This window comes from Myotis brandtii, unplaced genomic scaffold (genome assembly GCF_000412655.1).
Source record: "Myotis brandtii unplaced genomic scaffold, ASM41265v1 scaffold463, whole genome shotgun sequence".
NCBI lineage: Eukaryota > Metazoa > Chordata > Mammalia > Chiroptera > Vespertilionidae > Myotis > Myotis brandtii.
In genome coordinates this window covers 2,882,243-2,900,795 of record NW_005367694.1, presented here as the reverse complement: position 1 = coordinate 2,900,795, position 18,553 = coordinate 2,882,243, and the positions used below count along the sequence as shown (strand labels likewise).

General features: G+C 47.4%; 1 protein-coding gene across 1 annotated transcript in view; it reads right to left on the bottom strand.

Annotated features, from left to right (window-relative positions):
• The window catches only part of DGCR8 (DGCR8 microprocessor complex subunit), a 26,838-nt gene extending 8,306 nt beyond the window's left edge, over nucleotides 1-18,532 (bottom strand). The window contains exons 1-9 of the mRNA XM_005875542.2: nucleotides 14,527-18,532; nucleotides 13,105-14,102; nucleotides 12,511-12,670; nucleotides 10,226-10,368; nucleotides 9,792-10,074; nucleotides 6,485-6,682; nucleotides 6,122-6,223; nucleotides 5,273-5,371; nucleotides 2,725-2,807 (exon numbers count right to left, since the gene is read on the bottom strand). Coding sequence (XP_005875604.1) covers nucleotides 2,725-2,807; nucleotides 5,273-5,371; nucleotides 6,122-6,223; nucleotides 6,485-6,682; nucleotides 9,792-10,074; nucleotides 10,226-10,368; nucleotides 12,511-12,670; nucleotides 13,105-13,824 — 1,788 coding nt within the window. The 5' untranslated portion in view covers nucleotides 13,825-14,102; nucleotides 14,527-18,532. The remainder of the gene's footprint in view (nucleotides 1-2,724; nucleotides 2,808-5,272; nucleotides 5,372-6,121; nucleotides 6,224-6,484; nucleotides 6,683-9,791; nucleotides 10,075-10,225; nucleotides 10,369-12,510; nucleotides 12,671-13,104; nucleotides 14,103-14,526) is intronic.
• Nucleotides 18,533-18,553: the final 21 nt, after the last annotated feature.

Sequence of the window (18,553 nt, the reverse complement as noted above, 5' to 3'; positions counted from 1 at the left end):
AAAGAAAGAAAGAAAGAAAGAAAGAAAGAAAGAAAGAAAAGAAAGAAAAGAAAAGAAAAGAAAATTGCTGCCCTATTCTATTCCAGAAATTGAATTTGTGGCTAAAAACTTTTCCTTGAAGAAAACTCCAGGTGCAGATGGCTTCATTAGTGATGACTACCAAACATTTAAGAGGAAGAAATGACACTGATTCTATAGAGATTCTTTCAAAAAATCTGAAGAGGGAACAATTGCCAACTCACTTTATGATGCTGAGCAGTAGTACCCTGATATTAACACCAGACCATGGATGTACAAGAAAATAACAAACTAAAATCCCTCACAAACCAGGTATAAAAATCCTAAACAGTATTAGCAAATTGAAACCATTAACATAAAAAAATTTCTATCACACCCAAGTAGAACTTATCATAGGAATGCATTTTTAAATTTTAATTCTCACCCAAGGACACGCTTTTTCCTTTGATTCTAGAGAGAGAAGAAGAGGAGAACAACAATCGACTGCCTCCCACATGCATCCCAACCAAGATCGAACCCGAAACCTGGATATGTGACCTGACGGGGACTCAAACCTGCAGCCCCTTGGTGCATGGGACAATGCTCCAACCAACTGAGCCACACCAGCCAGGGCCCAGAAATGCATTTTTAAAAAATCAATCAACATAATTCACTATACTAGTATTAACAAAGAAGAACCTTATGATGGTGTTAACAGATACAGAAAGGGCATTTGACAAAAATCCAACACCCTTTCATGATAAAAACACTCAACAAAGAAGAAATAGAAGAGACCTTCCTTGATCTGATGAAATGACCTGACAGCTAACATCATACTCACTGGCAAGAGGCTAGATGCTTCCCCCTAATATCAGGTACAAGACAAGGATGGCCACCCTCCCTACTGCTACTCAGCACTGTACTCAAGATTATAGCCAAAATAATAAGGCAAGAAAAAGAAATACCAATGAATTACATAACCTACATCAAATTGAAAAATTTCCAGAAAGATACAATATCCCAAAACTAGCTCAAGAAGGAATAAAAAATCTGAATAGATGTATAACAAGTAAAAAGATTGAACCAGTAATTAAATAACTTCAAAGAAAAGTCTAGGCCCCAGTGGTTTCACAGGTGAATTCTATCAAATGTTTAAAAAATTAATACCAGTCCTTCACAAACTATTCCACAAATGGAAGAGGAACACTTTCCAACTCATTCTTTGAGGCCAGTATTACCCCACACCAATACTAGACAAAAACATACAAGAAAACTACAGATCAGTATCCCTTCTAAATAAATATAGCTACAAAAAGTCAATAAAATACTAGCAGCCAAATCCAGCAATACATAAAAATAATTATACATTGCCCTGGCTGGTGTTGCTCACTGGTTAGAGTGTTGATCAGTGTAACAAAGGGTCATGGGTTCAATTTCCCATCAAGGGCACGTAGCTGGTTGCAGGTTCGTTCCCGGCCCTAGTTGGAGTACATTAGGGAGGCAACCTGTTAATGTGTCCCTCTCACATTGATGTTTCTCTCCCTCCACCTCCCCTGTCCCCATTTCCCTTCTAATCACTCTAAAAAAAAAAAAATCAATGGAAAAAATATCCTCAGGTGAGGATTAACAACAAAAAAAGAAAAAGAAAAAAAAAAAGATACATCATGACCAGTGGGATTTATCCCAGGAATGCAAAGTTAGTTTAACATTAAAAAATCAGCCCAGCTGGAGTGGCTCAGTTGGATGAGCATTGTCCTGTGCAACAAAAGGTTGCCAGTTTAATCCCCTGTTGGGGCATGTATGGATGTTTAAAAATAAATAACAAATTATCACAGCTTAAAAAAAAACATTCAAAAATCAATGTAATATATCACCATATTAGTAAAGTAAAAGACAAAACACACACAATCATCTTATTAGATACAGAAAAACTATCTGAGAAAATCCAACATCTATTCCTGGCAAAAACTCTTAGCAAACCAGGAGTAGAAGTAAACATTCTCAATCTAATAAGATCCACAAATAACACAGCATGTTAAGTGAAAGAAGCCAGTCACAAAGGACCGCATATGTGATTTCATTCCTATGAAATGTCCAGAACTGGCAAATCCAGAGACAGCAAGTACATTAGTGGCTTCTAATTAGTGTTGAGGGCTAGGGAATGGGGAGAATTGGGAATTATTGCTAAAAATTTTTAAGGTTAGATTGTTGTGATGATTATATACAAATAGCCACTGAACTGTAGTTTAAAAGGATAAAATTCATGGCATATAAATTATATATCAATAAAGCTTTTAGTTAAAAAGACTAAAAGCTTTATTGATATATAATCTTTCAAACTCTTCAGAGTTTGAAAAGCCCTTGTTAGAAATCATAGAAACAGATTTACCCCAAAAAAGTTCACAAGTAGTTTTAAATGGTTCTTAATATAAGACTAATTTAACTTTTGTAGACCCTGCCTCAAAGGTTCATTCCCACCACAGATCTACTATAAGGAGAGAGCTGATTTACTTCCAAATACATTTATTGCTCACAAGCAACTTCCTGCTATCAATTACAAGACACAGGGGACAAAAATGACATTTCTTTCCTGTGCTTGTACAAAGATAAGCAAGTTTCCCCTTTTATAAAATATGAACAAACAATATCACCTTGAATGATTAAATCACTGGCAGGGCAGGCTGAGTTGAGAATTGCAGTTCCAAACAGGGCAGTCATGACACTCACCTCAAGCTCTTCACTGTCTTTGGGTTTCTCCTCAGAAGTCTGTTTAACAAAATCAGGGATGAGGATTTCCAGCGTAGCTCGAGCTATGAGAAGAAAAATCTTGAGGATGAGGATTTAGGCCCAGCCTGCTTTCCAACTGCAGAGCAAGCTATACACTGGCTCCTCTGCAGGACCAGGGACCCTACGACTCAGGGGAGCAAGGGCCCTAGGGAGCAGCAGTACTTTTAGAGACAGAGACAGCAGAGGATGGAAAAGAGCACATCCTAAGAAAAGGAGGCAGTGACAGAGGCAATTTGGCCCTGAGGCACTTGTAGCAGGTTAGGGAGAGGAGATGTGCATGTCAGAGGATTCACGTGACATGCGGACAAATGGCTCAGCAGAACCTGGACCAAGTAGGGAGAACTGCAAACTGAGTAAGCTACATGTGTGTGGCAGGAGAAGCAGCCAGATCAGATGGATTATCTGGAAAAACAGCTGCAGGACAGAGCACAGGGATGACTCCATGCTGAGCACAGGTGTCCAAGTGAGCAAGGGTGCCACTCACCAATGGCATGGGAATGTGGGGCACTGAGGGAGGGGGGAGGGATGTGTGACAGTCTGGCCCTGTAGGGTTATAGAACCAGCAAGACATCCAAGTGCAGGTGTCTAAAGAGAAGCTAGAGTCTGGGCAGAAAAAGTGGGTCCCTGCTCGTGGGGAGGAGTGCAGCAGGGTCCTGCCACCAGAATGTCTCCACCCCCATGCTGGGCCTGCTCTATGTTAACTGCTCCATGACTTCAGTAACACCCAGCCTGTTGAGCTGAAAACGTCTTTGGGGGCCTGGCCAGTATAGCTCAGAGTTTGAGAATCAACCCAAGAACTAAGAGGTCACCGGTTCAATTCCCAGTCAGGGCACACGCCCAGGTTGTGAGCTCAATCCCCAGTAGGGGGCGTGCAGGAAGCAGCTGATTGATGATGTTCCTCTCTCATAGATGTTTCTATCTGTATATCCCTCTCCCTTCCTCTCTCTCTCTAAAAACCAATAAAAACATTTTTTTTTTTAAATAAAAACTCACCCGAGCCAGCTTGGCTCAGTGGATAGAGCGTGGGCCTGTGGACCCAAGGGTCCCAGGTTAGATTCCGGTCAAGGGCACATACCTAGTTGCAGGCTTCTCCCCAGCCCAGGCCCTGGTCAGGGCTCGTGCAGGAGGCAACCAATCCATGTGTTTCACTCACATGGATATTTCTCTCTGTCTTCCCGTCTTTCTTCCATTCTCTCTAAAAACCAATGGAAAAAAATCCTTGGGTGAGGATTTAAAAAAAAGTCTTCTGACAGAATTTCTCAAAAATGGACAATAGGCCCTGACCGGTTTGGCTCAGTGGATAGAGCATCGGCCTGCGGACTGAAGGGTCCCAGGTTCGATTCCGATCAAGGGCATGTACCTTGGTTGCGGGCACATCCCTAGTAGGGAGTGTGCAGGAAGCAGCTGAATCGATGTTTCTCTCTCATCAATGTTTCTCTCTATCCCTCTCCTTCTCCCTTCCTCTCTGTAAAAAATATCAATAAAATATATGAAAAAAAAAAAAAAGGACAATAGGCCTTCCTAGAGAACAGGGTGCACTGGATGAGCCCAGCACAGCCTCACAGAGGAAGGACAGACAGTAATGTATTATTCCAATTGTATTCAGCATACACTATCGAAAGAAAGCAACACCGAGGGAAACGCTAAGTCCCATGAGCAAAAACACTTAAACTGACCCGAGACCTAGTGAGATTTGAACAAAACTGACATATTTCACACTCTGTGAAGGGCAGAGCCGCTCTGGAAGACAATGGGAATAATAGAAACCTCACGAATCAGCCAATGGGTACCAGAGTCTGGGGTGCACCCAACACCTACCCTGCAATGTGGTCCACTCCTAAGAAGAGGCCAAATAGCCCTGAGCTGGGGCAAATTCTTGTTGTAGTTGTTTTCCAAATTGTTGGGAAAAAATGCCAACAACTACTAGTGCTGAGCATAAAAGTGAACAGCACATACACGGTCAAAAAGAGCAATGGGTTTTAACCAGAAAACATAAGCTTTCCCCCGGATCTGCTATGTGTTCAATGAGTGGCAGTCCCAAATGTGCAGTTTGAAGGACTCAGGAAATCGTCCTCACAAATGTCAAAACCACTCAAAGAGAATGCCAATAGCATGCTGACTCACCTGTTTTTCATCTCCTAGCATGCCCACATTTTGCTCCGTTTAAATACAAACCCCCTCTACAACATGTGCCTAGTGCAGCCCAGTCAGCTCTGTGAGTAGGGAGGAAAAGGGTAGGAGATTTCAGCCTGGCTGCCAATGAGTTAAGAAGGGACTTTCTACTTTTATTTCTCAGGCTTTACTTTCTATATCTGAATCTTTCCCAATGAGCAAATAATTTTTAAAAATCAAATAGACAATTACAGAAATAAAATGGATTTTCCCCAACCACACCACTCCCACTCCTGCTGCTCAGCCCTCCCCAACCAAGAGGAGGGACAATCACAGTGGGTAGTATGGGGCTCTGACATCTCAGCAGGCACATTACCAGCTTTATTCTTCGCAAGTTTTTTGCTGCTTGCAGTTCCAGATCCATAGGTCACACCATCAATGGTCACCGAGGCGCCAAAAGGCTCACTTGGGTTCTCTTAAAATTAAAATTACTGTTTTAAAACACACTTGCCAAGACATTAGAAGCCAGTGTGCACACTCAAGCGCACACACACACACACAATCTGCTCACACCAGCAGACAAGGTGGGGCCAAGACTGCTGCTGGAAGACAGAGACCTGAGACTCCCTGAGGCATTGAGATGGGGCTGAGATGGTCAGCAGGCAGAGAACACACCCGGAAAATTTCAAGAAAGGGGGACCATGGGATAGTGAGCTGAAGGTCAGAGGCAGAACCACCAGGAACAGGGACCAATGTCTGTGAAAGACGGACAGAGTACAGTGAGGGGCAGGGATGCACAGATGTAGTGAGCCAAAGAAACATGAAAAGCAATGAGTAATTCCTAGGTTCTGGCTTCCAACAGGAAGAAAAATTGGTTTTCAAGGATGTGACAAGGACGGACAGGAGACAGTTGATGGGAAGGGCAGGCCTGAAGCTCCTTCATCCACCTGGGGGAGCCTGGAGACAATGGGAGGCCTTCCTCAGAGCAAGGAAGAAAGGAAGATGAGGGAGGGTGGAGTGTGAACAATAAAAGGGGAAGCAGAGGCAGTAACCCTTAGTCTACTCTAGACACATTCCCATAAAAATGAACTGCCTATCTGTAATATCCTTCTCCTTGTCCTTCCCTTTCATTTCTATCCCAAATAACAGCCAGTTCCCATCTCCCCAGCCATGATCAAAGTGAGGTGTGTGACTTTAGTACTGAGACGAGGAAGGTCAAACTTACCACATTCAAAGAAATTATAAACCGGGCGGACCTTGAGGACACGCTGCATGTACTCGTGCAGGATGCAGACCTCGGATTTCCCGTTGGGGTTAATGACAAATTCTGTGACAAGAAGGACCATCTCAACAACAGTGTGAGGACCCCACTACAAGCTAGCACTCGGGACCTGGCACCATCCAAGTTACCAAGTCATTGAATTAGAGGCTCACTGCCATGAATGTGTCGGAATTCTGCATTCATAGGGTAAACATAAGCTTTCAATTAAAATGCAACTCACACACAAAGTATACATTTTAAGAACATCAAATGAAAAATAACGATATAACCAGTCTGCCAATGTTACAATTTACAAGCCCCACTCACCTTTCTTTGTGGGTGCATCTTGCACAGATAGAGTAATGAGCTTCTGATTGGCCGGCAGGATGGGCCTCTCAGACTCCGCCTGTTTCCGTTTCATTTCTCGGTTAAACTGCCGCCGCTCGGCCCAAGTTCTGAATTTCTTTACAGTAACTTGCTCAAAGTCAAAACGCTTCTCCAAGTAGCTCCGAAATTCCTCAAGATCTATATAAGATTTACCAGCGAGACATATTAATAATTTTCAATGTAAGTCGTTTCCTCTGTCCAGTGAATTGGACAGTGATGGGCTACCACCAGACAGGTCCCACCACACAATACCCACTGCTCTTTCCATGTTCCTTTTGAAGGGTATGGAAAGCAAAGAATGAGGTCCCTTCACTCAGCCAGCTCAAATTATTCTGAAAGGTCCTTATGAACAAACTTCTGGGATATTCTTTTAGTTAATTTGGAGTAAGAACAAGGATTTTTTTAAAAAGAAAGCTCTAAAAAAAAAATCAGATGGCCTTCAGAGTCCATCAAAACAGGTGCCTACCTGCCAGTAGCAGGCAGGGGAGCCGTGCACCCACTGCCCATCTTGCTTGCTCTCCCCTCCAGCCACCCTGGCAGCCTCCAAATCCAGTAACACTGTCTGGCAGCTTAGACCTGGATACTCATCATGCCTCTCCCCACTTGGTCCCTGGCTCAGCCCCACAGCTCATGCAGGGCCTTGCCTCAGTTGAGTACTCCACCCCCGCACCATTCAGTGAAGTGTCCTGGGGCCTCCCACTTTTACTGTTACACCTACTATTATCCCCTTCTCCCCAGGACTTCCTAGAGGTTCCCATCAGCCTCAATAGTTTCCTGCCTGCCTCCTAGCACTCAAGTGTGCCGTAGCTCATGCCCAGCCCTAAGAGCAATGCCAGCAGAAGGTGGAGAGAAGGATTCTGTGTAGGAAGATTGAGATGTACACTGAGATGTAGCTTTTTAAAACAAAAGGCTACAAAAAATATACTTGCACCTACTTAATTATAAACTGAAACTAAATACTTCTTTGCATAGAATGCAGAGAAGTGAGTCTGGAAGTAAGTACCAGTGGTCACCTCTCACAGAATGAGGTTAGTGGTTTAGAAAAACAGAAATACAATCATTTACACGTGCATAAAAGATAGTACAAAAAAATAGAGCACTGTCTCAAAGGGAGAGCTCCCTTCCAGCTAGGTCCCAGAGAAAAGCCTTGACACACCCACAGAAGATAGAGGAAGCCGGCTTGCAAGAGGGAGGAAGGCAACACCAGACACACAGGTTGAGGGAAGACTGAGATCCACCCATCGGGGGAACTCGGGGACCAGTGAGACTCTGCCTTTCCCCAGATGTCCAAGGCTCTAACCAGCATGCTGCTTCTCCCCCATCCCCCAGAAGCCATCTCCCTAGCTCTTCTTAGGCTCCTCACATGGAATAGTTATGAGACAAGCCAGGCAGCAATACACACAATCAGAAGTCCTGAAAAGGCAAAGTCCTCTTTGAAAAAAGATTCAACCTAACCAGTGTGGCTCAGTGGTTGAGCATTGACCCATGAACCAGGAGGAGGTCACGGTTCAATTCCCAGTCAGGGCACATGCCTGGGTTGCAGGCTCAATCCCCAGTAGGGGGCATGCAAGAGGCAGCCAATCAATGATTCTCCCTCATCATTGATGTTTCTATTCCTTTCTCCCTCTCCTTTCCTCTCTCTGAAATCAATTCAAAAAACATCAAAAGCCCTAGCGAGTTTTGCACCATGGGTAGAGCGTCGGCCTGTGGACTAAAGGGTCCCAGGTTCGATTCCAGTCAAGGGCACATGCCTGGTTGCAGGCCCGATCCCCAGTAGGGGGAGTGCAAGAGGCAGCCGATCAATGATTTTCTCTCATGATTGATGTTGCTCTCTCTCCTGCTCCCTTCCTCTCTGAAATCAATAAAAATAAATAGATAAAAAAAAAAAAATTCAGCAGGTAACAGTTTGCCATGACCGAAGAGACAACTAAGACTTGAATGGGTAGCCTGGCTCGAATGGCTCAGTTGGTTGAGTGTCGTCCTGTACATTGAAGGGTTGTGGGTTCGATCCACAGTCAGGGCACGTACCAATTGATGTTTCTCTCCCTCCCCCCGCCCCCACCCCGGTTCTCTCTCTAAGCATGTCCTCAGGTGAGGATTAAAAGTAATAAATAATAAAAGTCCAACCAATGTTGCTCAGTGGTTAAGCATTGACCTATGAACCAGGAAGTCATGGTTCAATTCCTGGTCAGGGCACATGCCCAGATTTTGGGCTCCATCCCTTGTGGGGCCTGCAAGAAGTAATGGAGCAATGATTCTCTCTCATCATTGATGTTTCTATCTCTCTCTCTCTCTCTCTCTCTCTCACTCTCTCTCCCCCTTCCTCTCTGAAATTCCTATATAATAATAAAAGGCTAATATGCAAACCAACCAAACAGCAGAACGACCGGTCACTATGATGCACACTGACCACCAGGGGGCAGACGCTCAAAGCAGGAGCTGCCTGCTGGTGGTCAGTGTGCTCCCACAGGGGGAGCGCTGCTCAGCCAGAAGCCAGGCTCACGGCTGGCGAGTGCAGCAGCGGTGGCAGGAGCCTCTCCTGCGAGCCTAAGCCATCAGTCGGAGATCCCCAAGGGCTCCTGAACTGCGAGAGGGCGCAGGCCAGGCTGAGGGACCCCCCCGCCCCCCAGTACACGAATTTTGTGCACCAGGCCTCTAGTAAAAATATATCTTTTAAAAAGTAATAATAAAAAATTTTTATTAAAATGTTAAAATTTGAATGGGTGAAACTAAGCTTAAAGACAGGAGAGGAAGTGAAAAACACCAACACACACCCACAATTGCAGGATTTAAGTGTGAAATGCCCACAGAATAGTGATAGTTTCCCAACAATGAGTCTGTGGATTGAAGCAGCCTGTTCTGAGTGCATCAAGATAAATCAAAACGCCACATCGAATACATGCTACTAAAAAAAGCAAAACTTCAGGAAAGAACATAAAAATGACTAGAGAAAAAGGGGGGCCTGCACTAACAGCCATCTCCATGACAGCATTGACCACATGGGCCCTACAGAGCCCAGGAGCAGGGGCCTGGAGCGTGGGACCTAGGCCGGTTCTCCAAAGAACAGGGAGATGGGCCTTCCCAGCCATGTTGCGGGTAGACAGAGGTCCCCAGCAGTCCCTTCCTCACAGACATAACTAGGAACAGATGGTCTTCAGCAGAAGGAAGGGGACCCCACAGGATGTAGGGGCATCCCTGCAGATAGTACAAGGCAGCAAAATGGAAAGAGTTCACTCTGGAAACTTACCAACTGATTCGTCTTTGCACACCTCAACTTTGGCCTTCACCTGCCCCAGGGCCCCAGGGGCAGCCTCAGCCCCCAGTGGGTCCTTCTCATCTGGGGGCCCCGTGTCGGCCCCCATGGAGTCAGGCTCTTCCAGGGGAAACTCCAGCTCTGCAGATCGACTGAGGGGCTTGACAGGGGACACCTCCCCACTAGGGGAAAGCTCACTGTTTTGCTCCCTTTCCTCGTTGTCCTTCATTTTCTTGTAATGCAGACAGGGGATGCTACTCAGAGGAGGGTCATGTTTCTGTGGATAGTAAAATTGTAATAGATTATAAGGATGACCCCAGTCTGAAATCCGATGTCTTTCAGCTGCCTCGGCTTGGCTATGATGCAATGTGTGCACATTCTTGTCTGCAAATTTGCAAGACTAAATTCAGTACTGATGCGTCCCATACCCGTATGCTTCCCGTTCCCAAGAAGTACGGCCTCGACCAGGTGACCACCCGAGACTCTCGGTGTAGGTACACGGGGACTCCGGAGTTATGGAATGTCATGATCCACCCATCAGGCAATGGTTCCGTAGGTGGGCGGCCACGACCTGCATAGAAGAACATCCTACAATCACTTGAAAAACACAAAAACTGTTGGGATTTTTTTTAATTATGACATAAGGCAGATAAAAACGGTAAAATGGACCAAATATTGAAAAGAACCTCTAAGAACTAAGCAAGTAGGGAAGTGCCCCACCTCCAGACAGAGCCTATTCCAGCCCTGTCTGTTGCTTGGCACCTCCCAGCACCTCCTGGACAACTGGTGTCAGGACAGCCCCTGGAAGGGAGTATTTCAGGTCAGAAGTGCACAAACCCTATCAGGCACTCTCCCCTGTGAGCCAGGCCAAAGAGCTGCCTTACATCAAATGAAATACAAACCAAGCACAATATGGGACAGAGGTGCATCCAGGCCACTCATTTATACCAATGAGTGGTCATAAAGTTGCCCCGGCTATTTGAAGAGCTCACATGCTGCTCATATGCAGTCTGTAAGCAGGAGGAGCAAGCTGCAACTCCTGGGAGGGAGGCACCACTGCCAGTCAGGCTGCCAGGTGGAGAAGAATGCAGAGGGAAAGCCAGTGCCCAAGCAGGTAGGTAGAGTGGCCAGGCATACTGCTAGCCTGTGCACTGCTCAAAACGGACACAACTTTACCTGCTCAGAATGAGGTACTGAAACCCCAGAAAGAGCACAAAGCAAACCTGCCAGAGGCACCAAGGTGAAGACTGCCCCTCAACCCGTTCGCAAAAGCTGAGACCCAAGTTCATCTCCGTCTGCAATCAGTGAACCCAACATTTGTCCTATTCCAACCACTAGTCAACATAGGCAGACACACACCTGCCCACCACTGACACATCCACTACATAGCCAGAGGAGACTGTATACAACCTACCCCTCAATTTCCTCCCATCACACCTCATCACCTTCTGTACCAAGCACCTCAGACTAAGGTGTCACCTGTCTGCCTACCTGAGTCCCCATGCATCTCTTCAGCCCCTCTCCGCTGTCCAAATGCCCAGCCCTACATCTCCACCTGGACACTCACAGGTGCCGCCAGGACAGACAGAAACTGACAGACTCCTCTCAGACAGGCACTGCATTGGCAAAGCACTTGCGCGAACAAAACTCTGGACGTCTCCCTACTGCTCTCCACTCTGTCCTCAAATCCAAGTGTAAATCCTACTGCCTGTACCTTTAGAACACCTCCATTTGTACACCAGGAGCTCCCACCCTGCCTATCTGAAATACACGTGCCATGCTGCAGCCAGAGGAGCTGTGCTTTTAGATAAAAATTGTGTAACAATATCTGCCTGCTTTTTTTTCTACCTCCAGCTACAAAGATACATTTTTTTCCAAGTTGTCAGCATCCTTTTAATCTTTAAAAATATAACATATTTCTAAATGTTTTAAAAACCAGCCATTGGCTGGAGTAGCTCAGTGGTTAAAGCATCACCCCGCACACCAAAGGGTCCCAGGTTTGATTCGGGGTCAAGGGTTCATACCTGGGTTTCAGGTGTGTTCCCCACCCCATGTCCAGGCGAGTGCAGGAGGCAACCAGTCAATATGTCTCTCTCATATTGATGTTTCTCGCTCACTCTTCCCCCCTCCCTCCCTCCTTTCTATTCTCTCTGAAAAACGATGGAAAAAATATCCTCAGGTGAGAATTAAATATAAACACACAAAAAACCCCACAAATCATTAGATTTAGCGTTTTTATTGAGAGCAATTATGCCACAATAAAATTTATTCTACCATGTTTTGTTTTGAACACCTGCTTGCTTCTAGTGACTTCTCCCGAGAACAACAGAGTCTAGAACTTGGACCTTGACCTTCACCTACCACCATGCTGAGCACCCACCTCTGGCCTAGACCTCCACACACACTGGTTGCCTGTCTTGTCATCTCCCAGAACACACCAATGTCCCCTCCTCAGGGGTCCACTCCCCACCCCATCAGAAGTCCCTTCCCAGTTCCTCTGCAAGACACTAGTTTCTCTGTGGTTTCCACAGCATACACCACGATTTGCACCTGGGTGGTACTGCTTCTGGGTGCGTCCTTGTGTCTTGTTTCCCCTTCATCAGACATGATTATCTTGCCCTCAAAAGCATGCCGAGACTGTCATCTGGTATCCAAATGACAAACCTGCACTTCCGCTGCCCTGCAAACACTCACTACTTTTGACCCAACTTACTTTTGAGCACTGTTTTAATCTTGGTCATCATTGGCTGCACACTTGTCTCTCCATCAGATGGATGGTCGCTGTCTCCTCCATATTTCTCATCCACTCTCCTCTTTTTGGGAGCACAAAGGCCCTCTTCCAACAGAGCATCAACGTCGTTGTCAAAATCATCCTGCAAAACATACTATTCAGACACTACAGCCCCGGCCTACATTCCTGCACCACAGGCAAGTTTAACAACACTAGTGAGAACAGACACAGAAATGAGGCACTCTCAATGGGACCTAGATGTGCCTTTATAGTGCATGATCATCTGAAAAACAAACGGGACGAAACAAAAAACTGAAGCCAAAAGGCTTGATCCAGGCACACACACCATCAGGGAGCATGTCTCCACAGCATTTTCCAACTCAGGTTGGTAAAAGGCTGACCTGTCAGCCAAATTTTTCATCAGTTTAAAAATGTGGACTCTTTATAGCTATCCCTTTTCCACCTGGTATGGACTTCTTTTCTCTGCAACATCAGCTTACAAAAGATGCTGCTGTTCCCAAACACCTCTCTTTGGGTTTTGTTAAGAGCACTCCAAAGGAGAGGTCACCGACATACCTCGTAGGAGAAATTCAAGGCCTCTTCATCCACTCTGTCTCTTTGCACGATTGCTTTAGCCGTGAACCCGCCTGCTCCTTCTTCATCTAGCTCCAAATTGTCAGTAAAATCTTCTAACTCATCGAGCACTGCATACTCCACTCTCTTTTCCTGATCCAGATCATTCTCCTCATCCTTCTTATCAGCACTCTCACCCCCTATGCCTACCCCATTACCAACACTCCCGCCAAAGGGACAAGCATGCATGTCTCCACTGACAGGGCTAAGGGCCAGACTGCACTCCGCACGAGCGTCGCGCTCCACTCCTGTGTACAGCACCTTCCTGTCCTTACTCCTGCAGCTCTCGGTAAAGCTCACACTAATCTTTACATCCTTAAGCAACTTAAGGTCAGGGGAGAACTTCCGGACCGCAGGTGCGTGCCGGGCGGTGCGCGGGCTGTAGCCACTACAGTTCGGGTCTATGAGGAGACGGGCTTTAGAGAAGGATCCTTTGGAGAGAAGAGAAGCTCCGTAGAAGTTGAGTGGGTCCTCAGCAGGGGGTTCGGCCTGTCCATCACCACCAGAGCCAACGTCCATTACCTCTGCATCACTGGACGTTTGCAGGGGAGGTGGTGGAGACTGTTCACGGGGCAGCGCTTGGAGGGGGCAAGCACGTTTCTCCATCACCGCTTCTCCTGCGGGCTCACGCGGGAGAGGAGAGGGACTCTCATATGTCTCCATAGTAAAAGTGGTTAAGACTATTTTAAAAGACCAGTTTTTAAAAACCTTACATAAATCTATACTGCTAACATGCACAAGTCCGTCGAGACCCGGTGCCGTCCTGCCCGCGCTGCACACACTGGCGGCTTAGTCAAGCTGGCCACATTGCTCTTTTCATTAATGTAGACAGCTTTTAGAACCACTGCCTCAATTATTGGAAATCACAATGCACTCAGCTTAAATGACTGACGACTAAGCGAGTCTGTCTTCATGCCAAAGTGGCACCTTTCTTCTTCTACCTGCAAAGAGATTTAAAAACATCGTCACAAATGACAGAAACCTTCTACTTCCCTGGTACCAAGAGTCAAGTGCTTTTAACAGTGTAGCAAAAAAAACAACAACACAAAAATACTGCCTAAGAGAACCTTTTAAGCTTTAAAACAAACTACCTTTACTTTATTTCTTTATAACCTAAATAATAGTAAGCCCAAGTTAAATATTTTATTAATTGTCCACTGTAGTTCCTACTTCAGAAGCATAAAAACAGTATTTAGTCTTAAGGCTCAAAAGGATTAAAAAAAAATCTACACTAAACTTCACCGCAGCATTCCACTAACTCAGTTTATTAGGTAAGCAAGCACGTGGTGTAAGGCTGCCCTTTCCAGAGCACACATAAGGTGTGTGGCCTCCCTCCGGCCATCAGAGCAACATCAATCTACTCACCTGCTAGGGCTGTGTCAGTCAGAGGGTGAGCACGAGACCCTCAGCTCAACTCTGCAGCACTAGGGCCTCAGAGGTACAGCCGGGCGCTCTGCTACCCTGGAACCCCAGGGCTCTCCTGGGCCCACAAGGTGGCACGTGGACCGGGACAGTGATGCAGCGTGCTGAAGTCGCCAGAGGTGGCGTGGTTCTGTTCCCAGTAGAGGAAGGGGTGGTGGCTGTGGGAAGGGAGCCAGGCCAGGGTTGGTGGGGCAGCTGCAGGAGACAGCTGGAGCCAAGGCACAGGGAGTTCTAGGTAACCATCTGGAGCCTGGCTCCATCCTGGGGGCAATGAGGAGCCACACAGGGTGAGTTGACTCTCATGCCACAGTTTAATCCTTATTTGAGAAAAGAAGCTAACCACTGCTCCAGGCACAGTCCCTATGCCCAAGGGGTAGGAGTCCTCAAGGCCAGAGGGCCAAGGCGTGAAAGAACAGGAGCCTTCAGGAACAGTGAAGACACCATACTAACCACTCTGCTGACTGGGTAGAGGTGGAGAGCATAGACAAGAGGGAACTGAGAGCAAATGAGGCTTTCCCCTGGAGGGACGCATGTGTTTCAGCATTCGGGCAGGAGCCCTGTCCAACAGGAGCTGAGGTCACCGCTCTGGAAGTAACTGGTCCTGAGAATACAGGCCAGAACACATTCAAGAGGTGGTAGTCGTCAAAGCCACAGAAGAGAGGCTGCCCAGAGAGGGAATAGAGACCAAGAACAGGGTTGAGGACGCAGCTCTGAGAAGCTTCACTCCAGAGGAAGCATGACAAACGGACTGGTATGAGGCTGAGAAGGCAGCTCAGAGGGGCAATCCAAAACCCAGAGGTCTGCAGGAGGCCTGAGCATCGGAGCAAAGCACATGCAGGCTCACACACAGTGCAGACAGACATACATGTAAATATGCCATGCACACGGTGCAGATACGCACATGCATGCCTATATATGCACAGGGCAGCATGACTGGTTGCATAGACAGGAATCAGCAGACATCACATGTATAAAAAGTTTGTGGTGAAGGGACAGAGTATGGTGGTTGTATTTTGCAGGTGGCACAACATAAAAACCAGAGACTTGTTTAATCAAGTCTTTGAACAAATACTGGCTGTCTACTCTGAGGAAGGCACTACCAGAGACAAGGAAGGTCCCCACGACCTGGACACAGGTAGAAGGGCAATGATCACCAAGCTGTCACTCTAATTTCCAAGATTCTAAGATGTCCTTACTGTTCTGGTTTCAATGGTAATTTAACACAATACCTCCCCAGAGATGTGTCTGTCAAAGGTGCTAAGGATGAAGGAAATGCAGCACATAGATAAGGACAGATAGACTGAGCTGCAGGCAAACACTAAGGAGGCTGCAACCAGAGAGGCACCAGGAACACTGAGTAGAGTAAGACCAGTTTCCTGCCAACCAAGAAAGATCATTTTAAGAGAAGGACAAGCAGGTCAGCATGCCCAGAGCTACAGAACACTGATCAGACCAGGACCAAACCCCTTAGCACCTGGCAGGTCTGTCCAGACTCGAGCTAGGGCCAAATGTGACTCCTGGGGCAAAAAAAAAAAAAAAAAACTAAAATGAAGAAGACATAAGGAGATGGGGGGTTTGAGGACAAATGGCAGCATAGGAGAGGGAATGCCTACTACCATATTAAAAGGCTAAGAAGTAGCCATGTGGTAGAAGCACAAGCAAAGATGACAATGATAACAACTGAAGGAGGCCTTGAAGAGGTGCATAGGGTGAGGTTGGAGAGCTGTGGAGAGAAAGTGTGTGCTTCTTGGAAGATCAGGAAAACCTGCCCAGCCCCAGGAGGCAGCAGCTCACGGTGCAAAGCCCCACAGTGGGGCAGTTCTGAACAAGTTCCTTACTTTCCCTCTGCAAGCTTTCAATACTCATTCAACAAGTGTTTGCTAAACCCCTTCAATGTAGCGCGTGCACACACACACACACACACACACACACTATCCTAGATGCTGAGGACACCAGGCAGACAAAATCCCTGCCCCACAGAGCTCACGTTTTAGCAGGAGATGGTCAAGTAACAACTAAGAAAAACTGGTAAGTGCTCAAGAGAAAATAAAGCAAGGAATTGAGAAAGGGAGGCAGCTTCAGAAAGAATGGGCAGTAAAGACCTCACAGCCATTGTCCACCTGAAGGTAAGGAGAGTGAGTCAGGTGGGTAGTGGGAGTGTGAGGAGGGGACACTCCAAGCACACAAAGAACAAAGGCCCTGGGTAGGCGTGTGGTATAGCAGGTGAGAGCAGTGTGCTGAGGGGAAATGAGAGGAGGCCAGGTCTGTGCGAGCAAGCAAGACCAGGACTCTGGCTCTTATCTTGAGATGGGCCACTGGACAGGAAAGTCCAAGCAGTGGGGTCACATGATCCAAGGACAGCAATGGCAGCCAACTCTCAGCTGGACCCTTTTCTAAGCCCTTCATGAACTTTTATTCGCCAGTGCTCACACAGCACCGAGAAAGGTTAAGCAACTTGCTCAAGGTCACACAGCTAGAAAGCGGCGGAGCTGTTTTACCACCCAGGCAAGCTGGCTCCAATCTGAACTGCCTCAGTTTTACATTATCTTGCAATGTAAAAGAATCATGAGGAGAGGGGCAAGGGTGAGAGCAAAAAGAAGAATTAAGAGGCTTATTACCAGACTTAAACCGGAGGTGATGATAAATGGTCCTAAGGGTGGTATGGAGGCCTGAGAAGAATCCAGGTGGCTCCAAACTCAAGAACAGAGCTGTCATGCACTGAGGTGGTGAAGGCAGCATGAGGAGTGTTTTGGGGTAAAGATCGGGCATTTAAGTTTGCACGTGGCTACTTAGCATCAAAGTAACACAGAGAGATGTGGACGAGGCAGCTAGAAAGCTGAGGCTGCAGCTCAGATGGCAGGCTGGGGCCGGAGATGGAGATGTCAAGGAGAGATGGCATTAAAGCCAGGCGGCTGGATGAGATCACCACGGAGGGGAGGGCAACTACAACACAGGCCACGACCGGGCAAACCAGTCGGATGTTTGCTACCCCCAAGGCCACGGTGAAACTGTAAAACAACACTTGGGAACTGTCCCACACGGTGCCTGACCACAGAGAACTCAAACGGATGGTTCACCCTGCCGTGGGCCTCACTGCTGCTTCAGCTGCTTGAACACATGCAAATCCTGCCTGCCAAGTGGACAGTAGGCCAGCAGCAGACTTAAAGCGGGCTTCCCTGAGTCCCCGGCGCGGGGGTGCAACCAACACACTTGGACAGCACCCTGCGCGGATGGGGCTGGCATGGAGGCACAGCTGTGCTGGTTACGAGGCTGTGGCCGCTGCCTTGAGGTCAAGCCTCTCCTGCGGCGGCTTCCCGCCCAACCCAGCAGCAGCATGACCTCATCCGTCCCTTTTGTCATCCTCCAATGGGCCTCCTCCTGTGCTCACAGGCAGCACCGCCGACTGGGACCATTCACTCCCTTTGGGGAGCGAAGGCCCGTGAGGGGGCTGCCCATAGCCCGGTGACTGAGAAGTCCATTCCGCTGCCAGGAAACAGCGGGCCCCGTCCTAGTGGTTGGCCTCCCGGTCACCAGCACTAGACTGCACGGCCGAGCATCGAGCACCGAGCACCGAGCATCGGGTAGCAAGGTACATGCAAAGCATGCAGCAACGGTCAGTCAAACTCCTACCATGAGCAACCCAAGTCCATGAGAGGATACTTGACAGATAATCACTGTCAACAGGTTGCCACCTGACATGTACTTCTACCACGATCATTATGATAAAACCACGTCCAGAGTATCCATGTGTGATACTCAACCCATGAGGATTAGTGGAGAGAAAGACTTGGGCGACTTCTCAGATTCCCCGCAGGGTCCTAAGCAAGCACGACCATGTTCATACCTTTCCCGCCTGAAAGCGATGCGAGGGCTTCGGGCCCACAGGGTGAGGGGTTTCTTTACACTCGGACAGTTACCCCGGGCGGAAAGGGACCGGCCTCGGCGCCGCCTGGTCCCGGGGCCCGCCCCC